The sequence below is a fragment of the Triticum aestivum genome, chromosome 2B (assembly GCF_018294505.1).
Source record: "Triticum aestivum cultivar Chinese Spring chromosome 2B, IWGSC CS RefSeq v2.1, whole genome shotgun sequence".
Taxonomy (NCBI): Eukaryota; Viridiplantae; Streptophyta; class Magnoliopsida; order Poales; family Poaceae; genus Triticum; species Triticum aestivum.
This window is the reverse complement of record NC_057798.1, coordinates 453748635-453768164: the sequence shown is the minus strand read 5'-3', so window position 1 is coordinate 453768164 and position 19530 is coordinate 453748635. Positions and strand designations below refer to the sequence as shown.

Below are 19530 nucleotides of genomic sequence, written 5' to 3'. Positions count from 1 at the left end.
TAGGTGGGGCTGCAACGTGTTGATCTTCCGAGGCCGGGCATGACCCAGGAAAGTGTGTCTGTCCAAACGGGATCGAGCATGTTGGGTTATGTGGTGCACCCCTGCAGGGAAGTTTATCTATTCTAATAGCCGTGTCCCTCGGTAAAAGGATGACCCAGAGTTGTACCTTGACCTTATGAGAACTAGAACCGGATACTTAATAAAACACACCCTGACAAGTTCCAGAGACAACACGGTGATCGCTTTCCCACAGGGCGACGAGGGGAGGATCGCCGGGTAGGATTATGCTATGCGATGCTACTTGGAGGACTTCAATCTACTCTCTTCTACATGCTGCAAGATGGAGGCTTCCAGAAGCGTAGTCTTCGATAGGACTAGCTATCCCCCTCTTATTCTAGCATTCTGCATTTCAGTCCACCGATATTGCCTCTTTACACATATACCAATGCATATGTAGTGTAGATCCTTGCTTGCGAGTACTTTGGATGAGTACTTATGGTTGCTTTGCTCCCTCTTTCCCCCCTTTTTCCTCTTCTCCTCGGATGCCGCAACCAGACTTTAGAGCCCAGGATCGAGATGCTGCTATGTCTTGAGCTTGCGTTGGTTTTCCTAGAAGAGGAGAGGGTGATGCAACAATAGTAGCATAAGTATTTCCCTCAGTTTTTGAGAACCAAGGTATCAATCCAGTAGGAGGATCCTCAAAAGTCCCACGCACCTACACAAACAAACAAAGAACTCACAACCAACGCAATAAAGGGGTTGTCAATCCCTTCACGGCCACTTGCAAAAGTGAGATTTGATAGAGATAGTATGATAAGATAAATATATTTTTCGTATTTTATAATATAGATGCAAAAAGTAAAGATGCAAATAAAAGTACATTGGAAGCAAATATGATAAGAGATAGACCCAGGGGCCATAGGTTTCACTAGTGGCTTCTCTCAAGATAGCATAAGTATTACGGTGGGTGAACAAATTACTGTCGAGAAATTGATAGAAAAGCAAATAATTATGAGATTATCTAGGCATGATCATGTATATAGGCATCACGTCCGCAACAAGTAGACCGACTCCTGCCTGCATCTACTACTATTACTCCACACATCAACCGACTCCTGCCTGCATCTAGAGTATTAAGTTCATCAGAACAAAGTAACGCATTAAGCAAGATGACATGATGTAGTGGGATAAACTCAAGCAATATGATATAAATCCCATCTTGTTATCCTCGATGGCAACAATACAATACTTTCCTTGCAACCCTTTCTGTCACTAGGTAAGGACACCGCAAGATTGAACCCAAAGCTAAGCACTTCTCCCATGGCAAGAAAGATCAATCTAGTAGGCCAAACCAAACTGATAATTCAAAGATACTTGCAAAGATAACTCAATCATACATAAAAGAATTTAGAGAAGATTCAAATATTATTCATAGATAAACTTGATCATAAAGCCACAATTCATCGGATCTCGACAAACACACCGCAAAAAGAGTTTACATCGAATAGATCTCCACAAGAGAGGGGGAGAACATTGTATTGAGATCCAAAAAGAGAGAAGAAGCCATCTAGCTAAGAGTAAAATGCAAGCGTGGTCCTAATTCTTTCCCAAAAGTGTCGACTGGGTCCTAATTCTTTCAAAATGCACATCTGGGTCCTAAATCTTTATAAGTTGTTCACCCAAGGTCCTAATTTCGACTGTCCGCCGCTGACCAGCTCGCGTGGCGCTTTGACCGCTGCCACGTCGACTCGAGGGCCCACGCAGGATAGTTCCCGCAGTTGGAGGTTGGTAATTTAAGCAGTTTGGCCCCTGGAGTTTGTCCTCTCTTCATTCCCCGGTCCCTAGGTCTTCTGCTTGCTCTCTCCCTCTCTCTGGCGCCACGCCGTCGCCGCCATGTCCGCCGCCGCTAGCTCGTCTGCCGTGAAGCACCGCGGGAAGAAGGCTGCCCAAGCGCCTGCTCCACCTCCGGCGTTAGCCCTTTTCTCGCCGCCCATCTCATCACCGGCTGCCGTGGGTATGCTGCCGTTGGTACCATGCCCTAGCTGCCGCATTCGATCTACAATTCGTCTTGTGTCAAAATCGAAGGCAAATCCTGGCAGGATTTTCTACAAGTGCCCCAATCACCATGTAAGATCTTTTACAAGTGCCCAATCGATTTGATGTTTCTGTGTTTCTTTTTGACTGAATTTTTTTTGCTCAATTTCTATCAGATTCAACCAAATCCTTGCCAACATTACTATTGGGAAGATGGACCAGACAACTATTTTGATTTTTTGGTGAGAGCTGGGTATGTCAGCCGTGGATTGAGCAGTTTAGATTCGGCTGGTGTCATTGCAAGTGAAGAAACAGAGGTGCAAGATGCTTGTGCAGGAGCAATGCATAGCACTGTCGAGACTGTGGCATATGCAGAAGCAATGCAGAAGATGAATGAGCTCATTTTTCTCTGTAGGAGTATTCTCAGTGCACTTGTTGTACTGATTGTAGTTGTGGTGTATGTAGGATTTAAGAAGTGATGTGTTAGTATGATGTATCCAGTGATCAATGCTTGTTGGTGTATCCAGATGTTGATGATTTACTGTTGCAATGAAATTGAACTAAAATTTGGCAGCATTTTGGTTGTTTTTCTGTACTTTGGCACCATTTTTTTACTAGCATTGACAACACAAATAAACAGTAATATGCAAGGCCATTCTTTTACTAACTGAACTTCAAAGCAGTCTGAAAGATAGATAGATGGACCCAACATTACAAGGTCTTGAAGTTGTGCAACAAAAGTATTACATTTCCATGGTTTGTGTGAAACCCAAAGCCACATCTTAGCATGAGGTTTCATTACAAACCACCTTGTTTCCTAAGCAAAAGAAAAACATCCTACACTGCTTCTTTCCATAACATCTTTGTAGCTCTTCACTTCTGAGTTGTTGGGGCTTTGTTCTCCTTAGTTTTTTTCACTTTCTTCCTTCTCTTCAAACCTAGTGTAGCAGTAGTGTGGCTTCTTGGAGCTGGCAGGGCATCTCTGCAGTTTGCAATGAACTGGCTTTCTGGTAGAGGAGCTGGCACTGCTGTTTGAGATTGTTGAGTAGCTATAGCCTACAAACCAACCAACATGTATTTAGTAATGTAGGTGAATTTCTGGAAGAACAGATGGCATTGCATTTATTAACATTTCATTTAAATAAAAAGCTCTCACTTGGTCCTGTAAAATCTCAATCATAGTAGATGAAGCAAGATCATAATTCATAGAAGAAGATATCATATTAGATGTACTTCTGCCCACTTGTGGACATGCCTTTTTCTGCAAAAAAAATAAGAAATGTTGTTGACTATTGCAATTTTAGTTTTCAACGGCATTTAAGGGAAACATTTAAGGGAAATGCACCTTGCAACTGGGCCTTCTCTTGACTGGTAGTTTAGTTCTTTGTTGTGTTTCTGGAAGCACAACCTGAATCGGCACATGTTCTGTTGTTTGCACATGTTCTGCTGCTTCCTCTTCTGCTGCTGGATATTGTTCTGCTGCTGGATCTTGTTCTGCTCCTGCCTCATGTGCTGCTGTTGGTTGTCCTCTACCTAGTTCAGGGCACTTTCTTTTGTTGTGTCCTGGTTGATTGCACACACTGCAGTGTCCAATAATGCCATGTCTGCTCATCCTAGTTCCATTGTCCTCCTCTAGTGGGTTCTTCTTTCTCTTCTTTCCAGGCCTACCAACTTTCTTCTCATAGTGTGGTGGCAGCATTTGAGGCCCATTAGTTTTAGGCCACACTCTAGGATCACTACATGGCATTATGATCTTGCCATAAGCAGCTCTGAAAGCATCTATGCTGTAGCACTTGTTGACAACATCCTCTGGTTTAATTCTTTCATGTCTTAAACATGCAACTCCATGTCTACATGGAATTCCAGAGAGCTGCCATGCCCTACAAGAACACTCCTCCTTCTGTATGTTCACATCATACTCCCCAACCATGCCTTTAACATGAAATATGTGTTGTCCAGTTGGTAATGCAGTGCAGTTGTTGGACATGTTAATATTTTTGTCCAGTTTTTTTCTAATTTTTGGACAAATTTGACCACACATCTCCTCAGATTCCAGATTCTTGCTATAAAACCTAGTCATTAATTGGTCCTTGATCTTCTTAAGACAAGTAACTATAGGCATTTCTCTGGCATCAAGTATATACCTATGAAATAACTACAGTTAGATAATGCTACAGTACTGACAATATGAAATCACTTCACAGCTGAAATGCTACAGTACTGACAACTTACTTGTTGAACACTTCACAGCTGTTGTTAAGAAGCAAATCACACTTTGGGAGTTCATGGAAATAGGCCTTGCACCACTGCCTTGGGTCAATTGCATCCAAGTACTCATAGGCCCCCTGATCCAACTCTTTCATCTCTTGCATGTACTTCTTCCAGTCTGCCTCATGTGTAGCTCTTGCAATTTGCCACAATTTATTCTTGAATACATCACCTTTCCAGTTTTTTGCAAAGTTTTGATGCAGATGCCTCACACAAAATCTATGTTGTGCATCAGGAAACATTGCATTGACAGCATTGATCAAGCCCTACATACATTGTAGAACAAACAAATGAAATGCTACAGTATGATAATATGAAATGCTACAGTATGAAATGCTACAGTATGAAATGCTACAATGTTCTTACTACCTTCTGCCTATCACTCATCAATGTCCATGGTGCTGTGTTTTGTATGTTCAGATCCTCCTTCAATGTGTTCAAAAACCACTTCCATGTGACAGTATCTTCCACTTCTACTATGGCAATTGCAATGGGAAAGATACAATCGTTAGGATCAACTCCAACAGCTGTCAGCATCACTCCACCATACTTGTTCTTAATGTGACACCCATCAATGCATATAATGGGCCTACAAGCTAGCAGAAAACCCCTTTTGCATGCATCTAAGGACATGTAGCAGTTATCAAACTTTCCATTGTTTGCATGCACAAGCATGGTACTGCCAGGATTTGATCTTCTGATTTCAGCTGCAAAGTCCCACAGTAAATTATACTGCTCAAGTTCATCTCCATGAATTATCTTTAGTGCAATCCTCCTTGCTCTAGCTAGCTTACTTCTAGTAGGTTGCATGTTGTAGTCCAATTGAACAAGTCTGCCAAAGTTTTGCAGTGTCATCTTCTCATCTGCTCTAAATGTTTCCACATACTTGCCAGCCAAATATCTTGCTGTAAATTGCTTGAGTGCCCACTCTCTTTCACATGTATGCTCACCCACATACTTCTTCACAACCCATGCTTTGGTCCTGCTGTCAGGTGCAGCAAATAAGAACCAGGGACAATCTCCAACACAACCTGCCCATATCCTCTGCTTATCATTTTTTATGTAATGAATTTGCACTCTTTGCTTCACAATGTACTCCTGAATTGCTGCTCTTAGTTCAATGACAGACAAGAACACCATGCCTATGTGAAAATTGACTTCTTTCATGTTCTCAGGCCTCCACCTTTTCAGCTTCACTTTCTTTTTCATTTTTTTCCTTCCTTGTGCATCTACTACTTCCACTTCCTCTGCTGAATCACTATCTTCAAGCTCTGAACCTTGTAGCTCCTGCAGTTCATCTGTATCATAGTCATTGTCCTGCTCCCATTCAGATTTCTTCTTTTTTTTTCTTCTCAAATTTTTCATCAACCCATTCTTCATATAGATCATCATCATCTTTGCCTACTTCATTGTCAGAGTCTACCCAGTCTGAATCCCATTCACTGTCATCACTATCACTGTCACTGTCATTTTCTTCTTCTACCACAAGTTTCCTCCTGCTTCTTCTAAGCTCATGTCCAACATTTAGTCCCACTGGTGGAACACTGCTACTCCCTTCATTGCTGCTGCCTGCATGACATTGGTTCAGTCTGCCTTTGTGAGCTTTCACCTTAAACCTGGGACTTCCTCTTATTCCACTGCTAAACCCATGAGATTTAGGGCTTAGTACAAGAGGTAGCTCAGGTGTACCACTAACATGAATATCATCCATTACATTGTCAAAGGCCATATCTTTGTGATCAACAAACAACTGAAACAACTGGAATTTTGGAACAACTGTTGTCATGTGCAAAGTGTCAGTGTCACAGTCCACAATCCGCAGTCCGTCGGCTAAATTCTTTCCAGGCAGTAACCAGTAAATAACATGCTTAGATTGGTCACTATATCCCAGTTTCTGCATAAAACCAGTGAGCCAGAGAGGAGACCATGTATCTACTTAGCAACCATCGAACAGAGCAACTTTACCATCGACATACGTCTTCGATCGGCCAAATCCGCAGAAAAATCCACCATAGTTGATTTCTACGGTAAAAACCTCCTCTTGTGCTCCTAGGTATCGAGGGATTCAGTCAAATACTACCATCGATTCGAGCTAAATCGAAATCCACGGAAAAAGAGGATCGAGGGTTAGGGTTATGGGCAACACACTGACCGTATCGTGGAGGAGGATCTCCAGGTCACCGATGCACGGGCGCCATCCTAGCGGCTCCGCCGCCGGACAAGCGCCTACGATGGCCGCCTGCCTCTTCTCACCAGACCGCCGCCGTCGATCTCCCCTGTTTCGCCAGAGCAGAGAGAGGTGGGGAAGAGGATAGGAAAGGACTACAGCTGTGGAGAGATTAGGGTTGGGGGCTCTTTTGAAAAAATGCATGGCTGGTCGTTATCCCGCGTGGGCCCTCGAGTCGACGTGGCAGCGGTCAAAGCGCCACGCGAGCTGGTCAGCGGCGGACAGTCGAAATTAGGACCTCGGGTGAACAACTTAGAAAGATTTAGGACCCAGATGTGCATTTTGAAAGAATTAGGACCCAGTCGACACTTTTGGGAAAGAATTAGGACCGCGCTTGCATTTTACTCTCTAGCTAATAACTATGGACCCGTAGGTCTGTGGCAAACTACTCACCACTCATGGAGGGGCAAGGATGTTGATGTAGAAGCCCTCCGTGGTCGATTCCCCCTCCAGCAGAGTGCCGGCAAAGGCTCCAAGATGAGATCTCGCGGATACAGATGGTTACGGTGGTGGATGTAGGCTTATATAGGAGGAAGAAGTACGTCGGTGGACGCCCGAGGGGCCCATGAGACAGGGGCGCGCGCCCTATAGGGGGGGCCTCCTTTCTCGTGGGAGCCTCGGACGCTTCTTGACTTGCACTCCAAGTCCTCTGGATCACGTTCGTTCCAAAAATCATGCTCCCGAAGGTTTCATTCCGTTTGGACTCCGTTTGATATTCCTTTTCTTCGAAATACTGAAATAGGCAAAAAAACAGCAATATGGGATGGGCCTCCGGTTAGTAGGTTAGTCCCAAAAATGATATAAATGTATAAAATAAAGCCCATAAACATCCAAAAGGGGTAATATAATAGCATGGAACAATAAAAAATTATAGATACGTTGGAGACGTATCAGCCACCATCGTCGACGATGACTCCTACTACACTGGAGGTGCCTACTACTACGTGCAGGCCACTGACGACGACCAGGAGTAGTTTAGGAGGATCCCAGGCAGGACCGCAAGAGGCTTGCACCTCTTTCGATTTGTATCCTAGTTCGTGCTAGCCATCTTATGGCAACTTGTTTAACTTATGTCTGTACTCAAATATTGTTGCTTCCGCTGACTCGTTTATGTTCGAGCACTTGTATTCGAGCCCTCGAGGCCCTTGGCTTGAAATATGATGTTTGTATGACTTATTTTACTTTTAGAGTTGTGTTGTGATATCTTCCCGTGAGTCCCTGATCTTGATCATACACATTTGCGTGCATGATTAGTGTACGATTGAATTGGGGGCGTCACAAAGTGCAATATGGATGGTAGATATAGCTTTTTGTAATCTGAAATTATAAAAACAGCAAGGTAACTAATGATAAAAGTGAGCACAAACGGTATTGCAATGCTTCAAAACAAGGCCTGGGGTTCATACTTTCATTAGTGCAAGTTCTCTCAACAAGGATAACATAATTAGATCATGTAATAATCCCTCGACATGCAACAAAGAGTCACTCCAAAGTCACTAATAATGGAGAATAAACGAAGAGATTATTGTAGGGTACGAAATCACCTCAAAGTTATTCTTTCCGATCAATCCATTGGGCTATTCCTATAAGTGTCACAAACAACCCTAGAGTTCATTGTAAAATAACACCTTAAGACACACATCAACCAAAACCCTAATGTCACCTAGATATTCCAATGTCACCACAAGTATCCACGGGTATGATTATACGATACGCATCACACAATCTCAGATTCATCTGTTCAACCAACACAAAAAAATTCAAAGAGTGCCCCAAAGTTTCTACCGGAGAGTCAAGACGAAAACGTGTGCAAACCCCTATGCATAAGTTCACAAGGTCACAGAACCCGCAAGTTGATCACCGAAACATACATCAAGTAGATCACGTGAATATCCCATTGTCACCACATATAAGCACATGAAAGACATACATCAAGTGTTATCAAATCCTTAAAGACTCAATCCGATAAGATAACTTCAAAGGGAAAACTCAATCCATTACAAGAAGTAGAGGGGGGGGGGAAACATCATAAGATCCAACTATAATAGCAAAGCTCGCGGTACATCAGGATTGTGCCATATCAAGAACACGAGAGAGAGAGAGAGAGAGAGAGAGAGAGAGAGATCAAGCACATAGCTACTGGTACATACCCTCAGCCCCGAGGGTGAACTACTCCCTCCTCGTCATGGAGAGCGCCGAGATGATGAAGATGGCCACCGATGATGGATCTCCCCTCCGGCAGGGTGCCAGAACAGGGTCCAGATTGGTTTTTGGTGGCTATAGAGGCTTGCGGCGGCGGAACTCCTGATCTAGGTTTCTTTTCGGGGTTTTTTTTATTTATAAGAGTTTTTGGCGTCAGGAACAAGTTAGGTGGGTCTCCGAGTCATCCACGAGGCAGCGGGCGCGCCCTCCACCCTCGTGGATGGCTCGGGACTCTTCTGGCCCAACTCTTTACTTTGGGGGCTTCTTTTGGTCCATAAAAATCATCAAAAATTAGCACGCCAATTGGACTCTATTTGGTATTCCTTTTCTGTAAAACTCAAAAACAAGGAAAAAACAGAAACTGGCATTGGGCTCTAGGTTAATAGGTTAGTCCCAAAAATTATATAAAATAGCATATAAATGCATATAAAACATCCAAGATGGATAATATAATAGAATGGAACAATCAAAAATTATAGATATGTTGGTGACGTATCACATATCCAGGAGAAGTAGTTCTAGTAGGTGTTTCAAGATTTTCAGTTTCAAGTTCATCATCAGATTCAACAATATCATGTTGTCTTACCCTAATAATTTGTTCATCTAGAAATTCACCTAGTGGCACATCATCATCAAGCAAGGTACTAGCATCATCATGAGTAGCATTCATAGCAGAAGTAGCATCATCAATGACTTGCGACATACCAGAATTAATAGCATGTGGTGGTGTTGCAAGTTTACTTATAACAGAAGGGGGATCTAAAGCGGAGCCGGATGGCAGTTCCTTACCTCCCCTCGTCTTAGTGGGAAAAATCTTAGTCTTAGCATCCTTCAAATTCTTCATAGTGATAATATGATAATAATCCCAAGTGACTCAACAAATATAGCTATGCTCCCCGGCAACGGCGCTAGAAAAAGGTCTTGATAACCCACAAGTATAGGGGATCGCGACAGTTTCCAAGGGTAGAGTATTCAACCCAAATTTATAGATTTGACACAAGGAGAGCCAAAGAATATTTGAAGGTATTAGCAGCCAAGTTGTCAATTCAACCACACTTGGAGATTAATTATTTGCGGCAAAGTGATCAGTAGCAAAGCGATGATAATGGTAACGGCAGCAATAGTAACAGTAACAGTGATAGCAGTCATTTGTATCAAGTAATGATAGCAGTAGCGACAGTAGTAACTTAGCAAGAACAATATAAGGTAAATTCGTAGGCATTGGATCGGTGACTCGTTGGATGATATTCATCATGAGACAGTTATAATCTAGGACGATACGACACTAGCCCCAGTTCATAAATATAATGTAGGCATGTATTCTGTAAATAGTCATACATGCTTATGGAAAGAACTTGCATGACATCTTTTGTCCTACCCTCTTCTGGAAGCGGGGTCCTATTGGAAACTAAGGGATATAAGGCCTCCTTTTAATAGAGAACCAGAACAAAGCATTAGCACACGGTGAATACATGGACTCCTCAAACAACGGTCATCACTGGGAGTGGTCCCGACTATTGTCACTCCGGGGTTGCCGGATCATAACACGTAGTAGGTGACCATAACTTGCAAGATCGGATCTAGAACATGAATATAATGGTGATAACATAAACGGTTCAGATATGAAATCATGGCATCCGGGCCCAACGTGACAAGCATTAAGCATGGCAAAGTCATAGCAACATCAATCTCAGAACATAGTGGATACTAGGGATCATGCCCTAACAAAACTAACTAGATTACATGATGAATCTCATCCAACTCCTCACGACCAGCGAGCCTACGAGGGAATTACTCACTCCCGGTGGGCAGCATCATGGAATTGGCGATGGAGATGTGTTGGTGATGACGAAGATCGAAGATCCCCCACTCCGGAGCCCCAAACGGACTCCAGATCTGGCCTCCCGATGAAAAACAGGAGACGGAGGCGGCTCTGTCTTGTGAAACGCGATAATTCTTTCTCCCTGATTTTTTCTGGAATAATGTGATTTTATAACGTTGATTTTAGGGTCATCGTGGCCACTAGGTGGCGAGAACCCACCTGGGCGCGCTTGGGGGGGGGGGCAGGCACGCCCTGGTGGGTTGTGCCCACCCAGGTGCCTCCCTCAGGTGGCTCTTGTCTCCAGAAATTCTCTTGATTGATATAAAAAATCCTTGCAAAGTTTCATTCCATTCTGAGAACTTTTATTTCTGCATGAAAACAACACCATGGTAGTTCTGCTGAAAACAGCGTCAGTCCGGGGTTAGCTTCATTCAAATCATGCAAATTAGAGCCCAAAACAAGAGGAAAAGCATTAGGAAAAGTAGATACAACAGAGACGTATCAATTAGTCATTAGTGGCAATATCAGAGCAAATATCTCTCTTTTCTTGAAATATATCAGTTTAAACAAGGTTGAAATGAGTGTAAAAATAACACTCATGAGGGAGACGAATGGACGATAGTCGCTTGAACACGAAGCGCACATGATTAATGGAGGGAGACGAATGGACGGGTTGTCATTTGAACACGGAGAAGGCACATGCATAGGGAAGCGGTGTGGGCGGCGCGCTCGGCCGGCGTGCCGCTTCAATGTCGGCTCCAGTGATAGGTCGTGTCCGATTTGTGACGGCATGAATGCAGCACTGACGCTCTAGAACGATGCTGACTTCTTTGGGCGGGAAAGGGCACGGGCGAAGGAAAGGGTTTTGGGTGGGGTCAGGTTGCCAGGTGCATGTGTGGAAGCGGCGTGGACACCCGCAGAGCCCCTTGGTTTGCTTCTGGTTTGCAAGAAAAAGGATGTCCGGAACAGCTCGCAGATGGATACAGGACCACGTTGGATGACAAAACACGTCCGGACCGCGTTGGTGATGCCCTAAAGAATCAAACGTAGAACTAGCTACCCACAATAATCAACACCACAAGACAGTGACGACACCATTTAAGGGGAAGGGGAAGAGTGGTAGAGAGAATCATACATGCAGAATGTTAATGTGGGACTTTCCATGAAGATGTAGAGAAAACATTTGTTAGATGAACCAGTATCAACTACACTATAATTCATCAAGAGTGATTAAACAAAACAAAAGTTTCAGCATTTCCCACCACATATGATTTGGTTGGCAATAATAAGTTCATTTATAGTGAGTTGCACCGTTCTCCAGTTCATAATGAAAGGAAGCTCTGTATAACACTAATAAAACATGCAAGCTTGAAGGTAGCATCATTTTGGTCGAAGAGAAGCATCTCTATTTTGTATGAGCATATGCATCTCTAACATGCAAAACAAATACCAAAAATGTGAAAACCATCTCGTATTCTTAGTTGATCACAAAATCCGTCATAAATTCCTTACAAAAATGAGTATCATGGATGCATCACATGTAAATCAAGGGAAGAATCTGTTGGGAAACGTTGCATGGAAAACAAAAAAGAAATTCTATGCACACGCAATGATCTATCCATGGAGATGCATAGCAACGAGGGGGAGAGTGTGTCTACGTACCCACGTATACCATAAGCCGAAGCATTTCAAAATGCGGTTGATGTAGTCGAACTTCTTTGCGCTTCAACCGATCAAGTACCGATCGCACGACACCTCTACATTCTGCACACGTTCAGCTCGGTGACGTCCCTCGCCTTCTTGATCCAGCAAGACGTCAAGGTAGTAGATGAGTTCCCTCAGCACGACAGTGTGGTGATGGTGATGGTGAAGTGATCTCCGCAGGGCTTCGCCTAAGCACTACAAAAATATGACCGGGGTTGTAAATGGTGGAGGGGGGCGCCGCACACGGCTAGGCAATTGTCTGGTGTGTGCTAGGAGCCCCCCTCCTCATATATATAGGTGAGAGGGAGAGGGGAGAGGCCGAGGGGTACCCCAAGTAGGTCTGAATCCTACTTGGGCTCCTGCCCTTGCCCCCCCCCTCTACCATGTTTGTCGGAGGGGGAAGGAAAGAGGGGGGGAGAGGGAAGGAAGGGGGAATTCTATTCCCCTCTTTCCTTCTCCTCTGGCCGGCCAATATGGGGGGCACACCAGCCCCTTGTGGCTGATGCGTTTCCCCTCTTGGCCCATAAGGCCCATATCTTTTGTCCGGGGTGCCTAGAACCCCTTCCGGTGACCCGATTAGTTCCCGGTACCCCCCAAAACACTTCCGGTGTCCGAATACCCTCGTCCTATATATCATATTTACCTCTCGACCATTTCGGGACTCCTCGTCATATCTGTGATCTCACTCGGGACTCCGAACCACATTCGATCACCAAATCACATATCTCATATAATACTATATCGTCATTGAACGTTAAGCGTGTGAACCTTACGGGTTCGAGAACTATGTAGACATGACCGAGACACCTCTACAGTAAATAACCAATATAGGAACCTGGATGCCCATATTGTCTCCTACATATTCTACGTAGATCTTTATTGGTCAAACTGTTATGACAACATACATAATTCCCTTTGTCCATCGGTATGTTACTTGTCCGAGATTCGATCGTCGGTATCTTCATACCTAGTTCAATCTCGTTACTGGAAAGCCTCTTTACTCGTTCCGTAATACATCACCTCGTGACTAACTCCTTAGTCGTTTGCTTAGAAGCTTATGATGTGTATTACCGAGAGGGCCCAAAGATACCTCTCCGATACTCGGAGTGACAAATCCTAATCTCGATATATGCCAACTCAACAAACACCTTCGTAGATACTTGTAGAGCATCTTTATAATCACCCAGTTACATTGTGACATTTGATAGCACACAAGGCATTCCTCCGGTATCCGGGAGTTGCATAATCTCATAGTCGAAGGAATATGTATTTGACGTGAAGAAAGCAATAGAAATAAAATTGAACGATCATTATGCTAAGCTAACGGATGGGTCTTGTCCATCACATCATTCTCCTAATGATGTGATCCCGTTATCAAATGACAACTCATGTCCACGGTTAGGAAACCTCAACCATCTTCGATCAACGAGCTAGTCTAGTAGAGGCTTACTAGGGACACGGTATTTGTTTACGTATTCACACATGTATTTAAGTTTCCAATCAATACAATTCTAGCATGACTAATAAACCTTTATCATGAATACGGAAATATGAAATACCAACTTTATTATTGCCTCTAGGGCATATTTCCTTCATAATATAACTTGGCAACGACTTGATACAAATTATACAACTTATTTCCTGTGAATTGCTCTGTATTGGAATATATACACTACTAATTCAACATCCTTTTTTAGTTCTACTTGACAATGTTTTACATTTATACAACAAAAAAATTAAAGTATGTTTTAAACCTTGAATTTGCATTTCCAGCAATTTTTTAACAGTCTCGATGGCATGAAGTTTGATTCTAAGTTCGGGTTTTACCATCTCAGTGTGCGGATTAGTCTCTCCCAAAGAGACTAAAAATATGCCTTCAACCTCAAAACTCTGTGCTTCAATTATTATTTTTTTAATCTCTATAACACGTAGATTGACTAGAACGAACACTGCCCACCACACAAATGCCTAACGATCCACTGATCTAAACAAACATGGGAAGAACCAACTACCCACGACAATCGACCCCACAAGACAGCGACCACACCACTTAAGGGGAAGGGGAAGAATGGCAGAGAGAATCATACATGCAAAATGCCAACCTGTGACTTTCCATAAGATGTAGAGAAAACAATATGTTAGCTGAACTAGAATTAACTACACTGCAATTCATCAAGAGATATTAAACATAGGAAGAACTAGCTACCCACGACAATCGACCCCACATGACAACGACCTCACTACTTAAGGGGAAGGGGAAGAACGGTAAAGAGAATCATACATGCATGCAAAAGGTCAACGTGGGACTTTCCATGAAGATTTAAGGAAAATTGTATGTTAGTTGAACTAGTATCAACTACACTATACTTCATCAAGAGAAATTAAACAAAACAAAAGTTTTAGCATTTTCCAACATATATGATTTTATTGGCAATAAGTTCGTTTGCAGTGAGTTGGGCCATTCTTCAGTTCATAATAAAAGGAAGCTTTGTATAACACTGACGGAACATGCCAGCTTCAAGATAGCATCATCTCGGTCGAAGAGAAACATTTCTATTTTTATGAGCATATCCATCTCTAACATGCAAACAAAAATACCAAAATGTGAAAACAATCTCATATTCTTAGTTGATAAAAAGATGCAACATAAATTTCTTATGAAAATGTGTGTCATGGATGCATCACGTGTAAAAGAAACGGACGAATATAATTTGTCAATGACTTGATACAAATTATACAACGTATTTCATGTGAAGTGCTTTGTATTGGAATAAATACACTGGTGATTCAGCTTGCACCTTTTTTGTTCTATTGAAATGTTTTGTGATTTTGCAATCATAATTTCTTAGGTGAACAAATCGATTTTCATCATTGCCCGACAAAATTAGCAATAGCATTTTAAGAAAAATATTAACTATGATTGCATCGGAACGTATTTGCCGCTCAATTAATGATCTATGTGTGTGAAGGTTTAATTAGTGTTTTTTAGTTCATCAACATATGTTCATGAGGGAATATTTCCACCATTGATATGTTTATAAGCTTGCAACTATAACTAATAGGCTACACCGGCAAATATATGGGGCGGAGTACTTGAGGGCGACGCAAATAGGATATAAAGATTCCTCGCAGCGCATCGAAGCATCGAAAACCAATAAGGTCATACCCAGCTCCAAGATGATCTTGCTGAGCATCAATGGCTACTTCATAGCACTTGATTGTTGTGTTTCTATGTGACCATCTCCAATAGATGATGTAAAATACATCATCAAATTATGCTTCGAGTAAAATTTATATCACCAAAAAGTGATCTTTATATATCATAAAAAACCTACAAGTCCAACATATGATGTAAAATAGGTGTTGCAAAATACATCACGGTTGTCTTCTTGTGGGTGCCATGTTTGACATCATCTGTTGGAGGACTTGGTGATGTAAAACTAACACTTGATGATACAAATTTTGCTCCAGCAGTGTGATCCCTTGGTGATATAAAATTTGCTCGACAACATCAAGTGATGCAAATTGGCATCAGTTGGTGGCTTATTTTACATCACACCCTATCCCTCAGGTAAAAATATTTGCGTCTATATCATCTATTGGAGCAGTGTTTTTCCACTGGTGATGTAAAAAGTGGCCCCAACATATTTTACATCATCTATTGAAAATGCTCTCATACTCATTAATTCATTTGGAACCTTTCGTGTGTTTAAAGTTGAATAATTTGTCTTGTCAACTTCTATCATCATGTTTGGATTTAATATGTACTCCCTCCGTTCCAAAATAGATGACTCGACTTTGTACTATTTTGGAATGGAAGGAGTAGTATGTAAACAGAAACTTAGAGAGATTGACGAAGATTTTGTGTTAAGGAGTTAAGTTTTAGGGGTCTGGCTAGGAACCATTTTTATTTAACTCCTAAAATATAAATACTTATACTTAATGTATAAGGGCGAGCAAAAAATGCCAAAGGAGCTCGTTTTGAAATTTTCCACAACGTGATCTTTTAATTCTTTTGTGAGCACACATACACATGTATACTACGTATGTGCAAAATTCACAACATTATACTTTTACACGCTGCGTACATAACAAAGACAAATAAGTACTTTCAAAATGTGCCATTTACTTTTGTTGTTGAGCTGGAATTTTGTTTTCTTGCACCCTACAAATTGTAATATTTTTAAACAAAATTCCAAATGTTCGTGTGGGACACATATATGTTTTTATCGATTTTTTAAAACATTTAAACATGCTTTCTGTTTTTTTGAAAAATACCGAGCTCCGGTCATCAAAAGTATGCACTCTCGTTTGCGATGCTATGTTATGAGATGCTCTTATCCCCACGGCATCGTCTTGCGGCCAACAATGCTACGCCTACATAACGTGCTACTCCTATAATTTAGATATATTATAACTGGGCACTTTTCCTGCCCTCTCAGGCCATCAGCGTCCTCAGCCATCCGATTGTCAGTTCTGAGCATTCTGGGCCGCTAGATTCTTTGTGAATCGCACCTGATCAGGTTTCCTGCGCTATTAACACGACCGCAAACTGTGCTGGGCCGCTGCTCTAGCCACTTTTTTGGGCGTCTCTGGTTAATTTGGGCCAAATGGCCCTATAGCAGCCAAAAAACAGGCCGTGCCTCTCTAACCTTTGGCGTGGTGGCTCTTCCCATGGCTCCCGGTGGAATATCCTATTTGACGCATTTTGCGTCAAACTGTCGACGCGCCGCACACCCCTTCGCCTGATTTGGGCCGGCCGTTTTAGTACTTGTTCTTTGTTTCCCCGTTCCTCTTCCTCGAGTCACTGTTTCCCCGTTCCTCTTCCTCGTCCCGCATCTCCCGTCTTCTTCATCACTCGTCCCGCATCCGCCGTGCGCCGTGCTCTTCCTCCCTCGTCCCGCATCCCACTTCCTCCCTCTTCGTCTGCTTTTTCCTGTGGGGATCCCGCTCCGGTAAGAGGTCGCCACCCTGGTAAGCAGCCGACGGACCTCTTTCCCGTCGGCTCGTCCGAGGCATCGCTGATTAGATCTGGCGGACGTCGTCATGATGGATGCTTTTTTGCAGGTGGTCACTGCTTCCTCGTCGGCGTCGGCGTCGTCTAGGGTTCCGTCAAGATCGGGTCGTCTAGGGTTCCATCGATCTTCGTCAAGTTCGTCATCTTCAAGGTAATGTCCCCAGTTCCCTCTTATGTGTTCTTGTCAAGCTGGTACGTGTCCTCTGCAACTTGCTGTCAATTCTAGATCCTATCAGACTGCAACTTGCTGCATTCAAGTTCTTGCTGGTTTCTTGTGGCCACTTTTGGTTTCCCGGATGTGATTCAGAATTTGGAATCAGGTTATGAATGCAGCATAATGATGGTAGGAGGTTGTCTGTTTCATGCGGTTGCCCTTGGAAATTTTGTGTGTGTGTTTATGTTGATGATGATAGGACACTTGTTAGTTTCTGTAATGTGTAAAATTGTTTGAACATTGTGTGTTCACTCAAATAATTGTTCTTGTACTACATCACATGTAAATTTTATAACATCAATTTTTTTTGAACTTTTTGACATGGATGAACATTTTCTGAAATTGAGGATCAAAAAATGTTCGCCAATTTGAAAAATTGTTCTAGAAAAATTCAGAAAATAAAATAATGTGAATTGTTTAGAAAATTTATAAAAACAAGGAAACAGAAGAGGAAGAAAATAAAATTTAGAAAATAAATTTTAGAAAAATTGGGTGTTAGGGCTACATATCCTTCTTGCATTGGAATTAGTCCTTCATCACTTCTGCTTTCTTGGCAATCAGTTGGCATCTTCTGCTTTTTTGTGTATAATGTAACTATGAGTGATACTATGTACTTCTCTTCTGTTTTGCAGAATTAATTTTTGTTTCAGCAGCTTACATTTACATGAACTATTTTCTTATACCTGAAATTTCAGCACCTTACTTTTTATTATTTTTATACAGCTCTCACTCAACTGTCAAAATGCCTAAACTTTACAAATACCCTCCGGGTAGTATCAAACACAGATTCTCTACCATTAGGTGGCGTAAGGCAGTTGCTGATTTAACTGACATCCAGAAGTCATATGTTACCAAATATGAGCTTGATCATCTCCTGAACATTCACCCTCATTTAATGATTCCAATTCCAGTACTGCAATGGATTGCGAACCACTTAAATTGTAATGGAACAGGAGTTTTCAGGAAGGGTCAAAAGATAATTCATCTGAGAAGGGAAATGGTAATTCAAGTTTTTGGTATTCGTTCTGGTTCCGTGCCTTTTCCTATGGACAGCACAGATCAAGTTATCGTGGCTAGCGTATTGGAACTTAGGTCTGAGTATCTTGGTGTTGGGGAGAAGAACATTTCATTTGATAACATAATCACCAAGATGAAAAATGATGAGACTGAGGAAGGCTTCATATGGAGCTTCATGTTTATGTTCATAGCATCTGTTTTATGTCCAACCACTCGGAACTATGCAAACCGGAAACTTCTTTATGGGTTGGATGACATTACCAAGCTGAAGACATTTGATTTGGCTCAGTTGTGCATTGATCGCCTGAACAATGAAATTGATATCTTCAGCACTAAACTCTTCAATAGAACTGAAGTTCCATTGAATGATTCAATCTATGTTGGTGGATGTTTACCCTTGGCTGCTGTAAGTTTTCTTTTCTCTGTCATTTTCAATTTTTTACATAGACTTTAGTTCTGCAATCTTTTTTTGTAGTCACTGTTTACCTCTTATATCTTCTCTTATGATTCACAACCTTCCTAGATTGTGTATCTGGACTTTGTAGACTTCACAAAAGCTTCTAAACAACGAAACATCAATTATGGAGTCCCTAGAATTGCACATGTTCAGAATGAAGACTTTGACTATCTAGCTACAGTGGATCTGAACAGAGCTTCCAAGAAGAGTTTTGCATTGGGTTTCTTACCAGTAAGCTTCTTGTATAAATTTGTTGTTGTTCATTTTTCAAGTTAGCAAAAAAAATTCTTCTACAAGCAATCTAGAAGGAGCAAATCTTGTCATTTATAATCCTTTTCAATTGCAATTTTTTGTGTGCAGTTGAAAGACATCTCTACGACACCTTACAGTGCTCGTGCAATTGTATTGGCTGAGGAGAAGTGGTCCAAAGCGCCAGAGTCTTTTCATAATGATGAAAATGACATTCCAAACCAAAATGACAGAGAAAATGTTGCATCTACTTCGAACAACAATCCAGAAGTATGTTGGCCTGCTTTTTTTTTCTTTTCTAAATAGATATTAGTGTTCT

General features: G+C 42.0%; 1 protein-coding gene and 1 long non-coding RNA gene across 2 annotated transcripts; both read right to left on the bottom strand.

Moving 5' to 3' along the window:
• Positions 1-2631: 2631 nt before the first annotated feature.
• Positions 2632-3448, bottom strand: LOC123045403 (uncharacterized). The gene is made up of 3 exons (XR_006421385.1): positions 3380-3448; positions 3191-3295; positions 2632-3090 (listed from the first exon to the last, which is right to left on the bottom strand). It is a non-coding gene; the product is annotated as an uncharacterized lncRNA (long non-coding RNA).
• Positions 3449-3567: 119 nt separating this feature from the next.
• Positions 3568-5770, bottom strand: LOC123039249 (uncharacterized). The gene is made up of 4 exons (XM_044462491.1): positions 4672-5770; positions 4267-4568; positions 3707-4178; positions 3568-3597 (listed from the first exon to the last, which is right to left on the bottom strand). The coding sequence occupies exons 1-4, from the start codon at positions 5695-5697 to the stop codon at positions 3568-3570; spliced, it is 1830 nt and encodes a 609-aa protein (XP_044318426.1). The 5' UTR covers positions 5698-5770.
• Between the last annotated feature and the right edge of the window lie 13760 nt (positions 5771-19530).

Bases quoted from the DNA above. Each gene is read 5' to 3' on its own strand.
- LOC123039249 (XM_044462491.1), bottom strand. From the start codon at position 5,697: ATGATGATGATCTATATGAAGAATGGGTTGATGAAAAATTTGAGAAGA. The intron at 4,569-4,671 runs GTAGTAAGAACA...CAATGTATGTAG, and splicing joins TGATGAGTGATAGGCAGAAG to GGCTTGATCAATGCTGTCAA. The intron at 4,179-4,266 runs GTAAGTTGTCAG...GTTATTTCATAG, and splicing joins AGCTGTGAAGTGTTCAACAA to GTATATACTTGATGCCAGAG.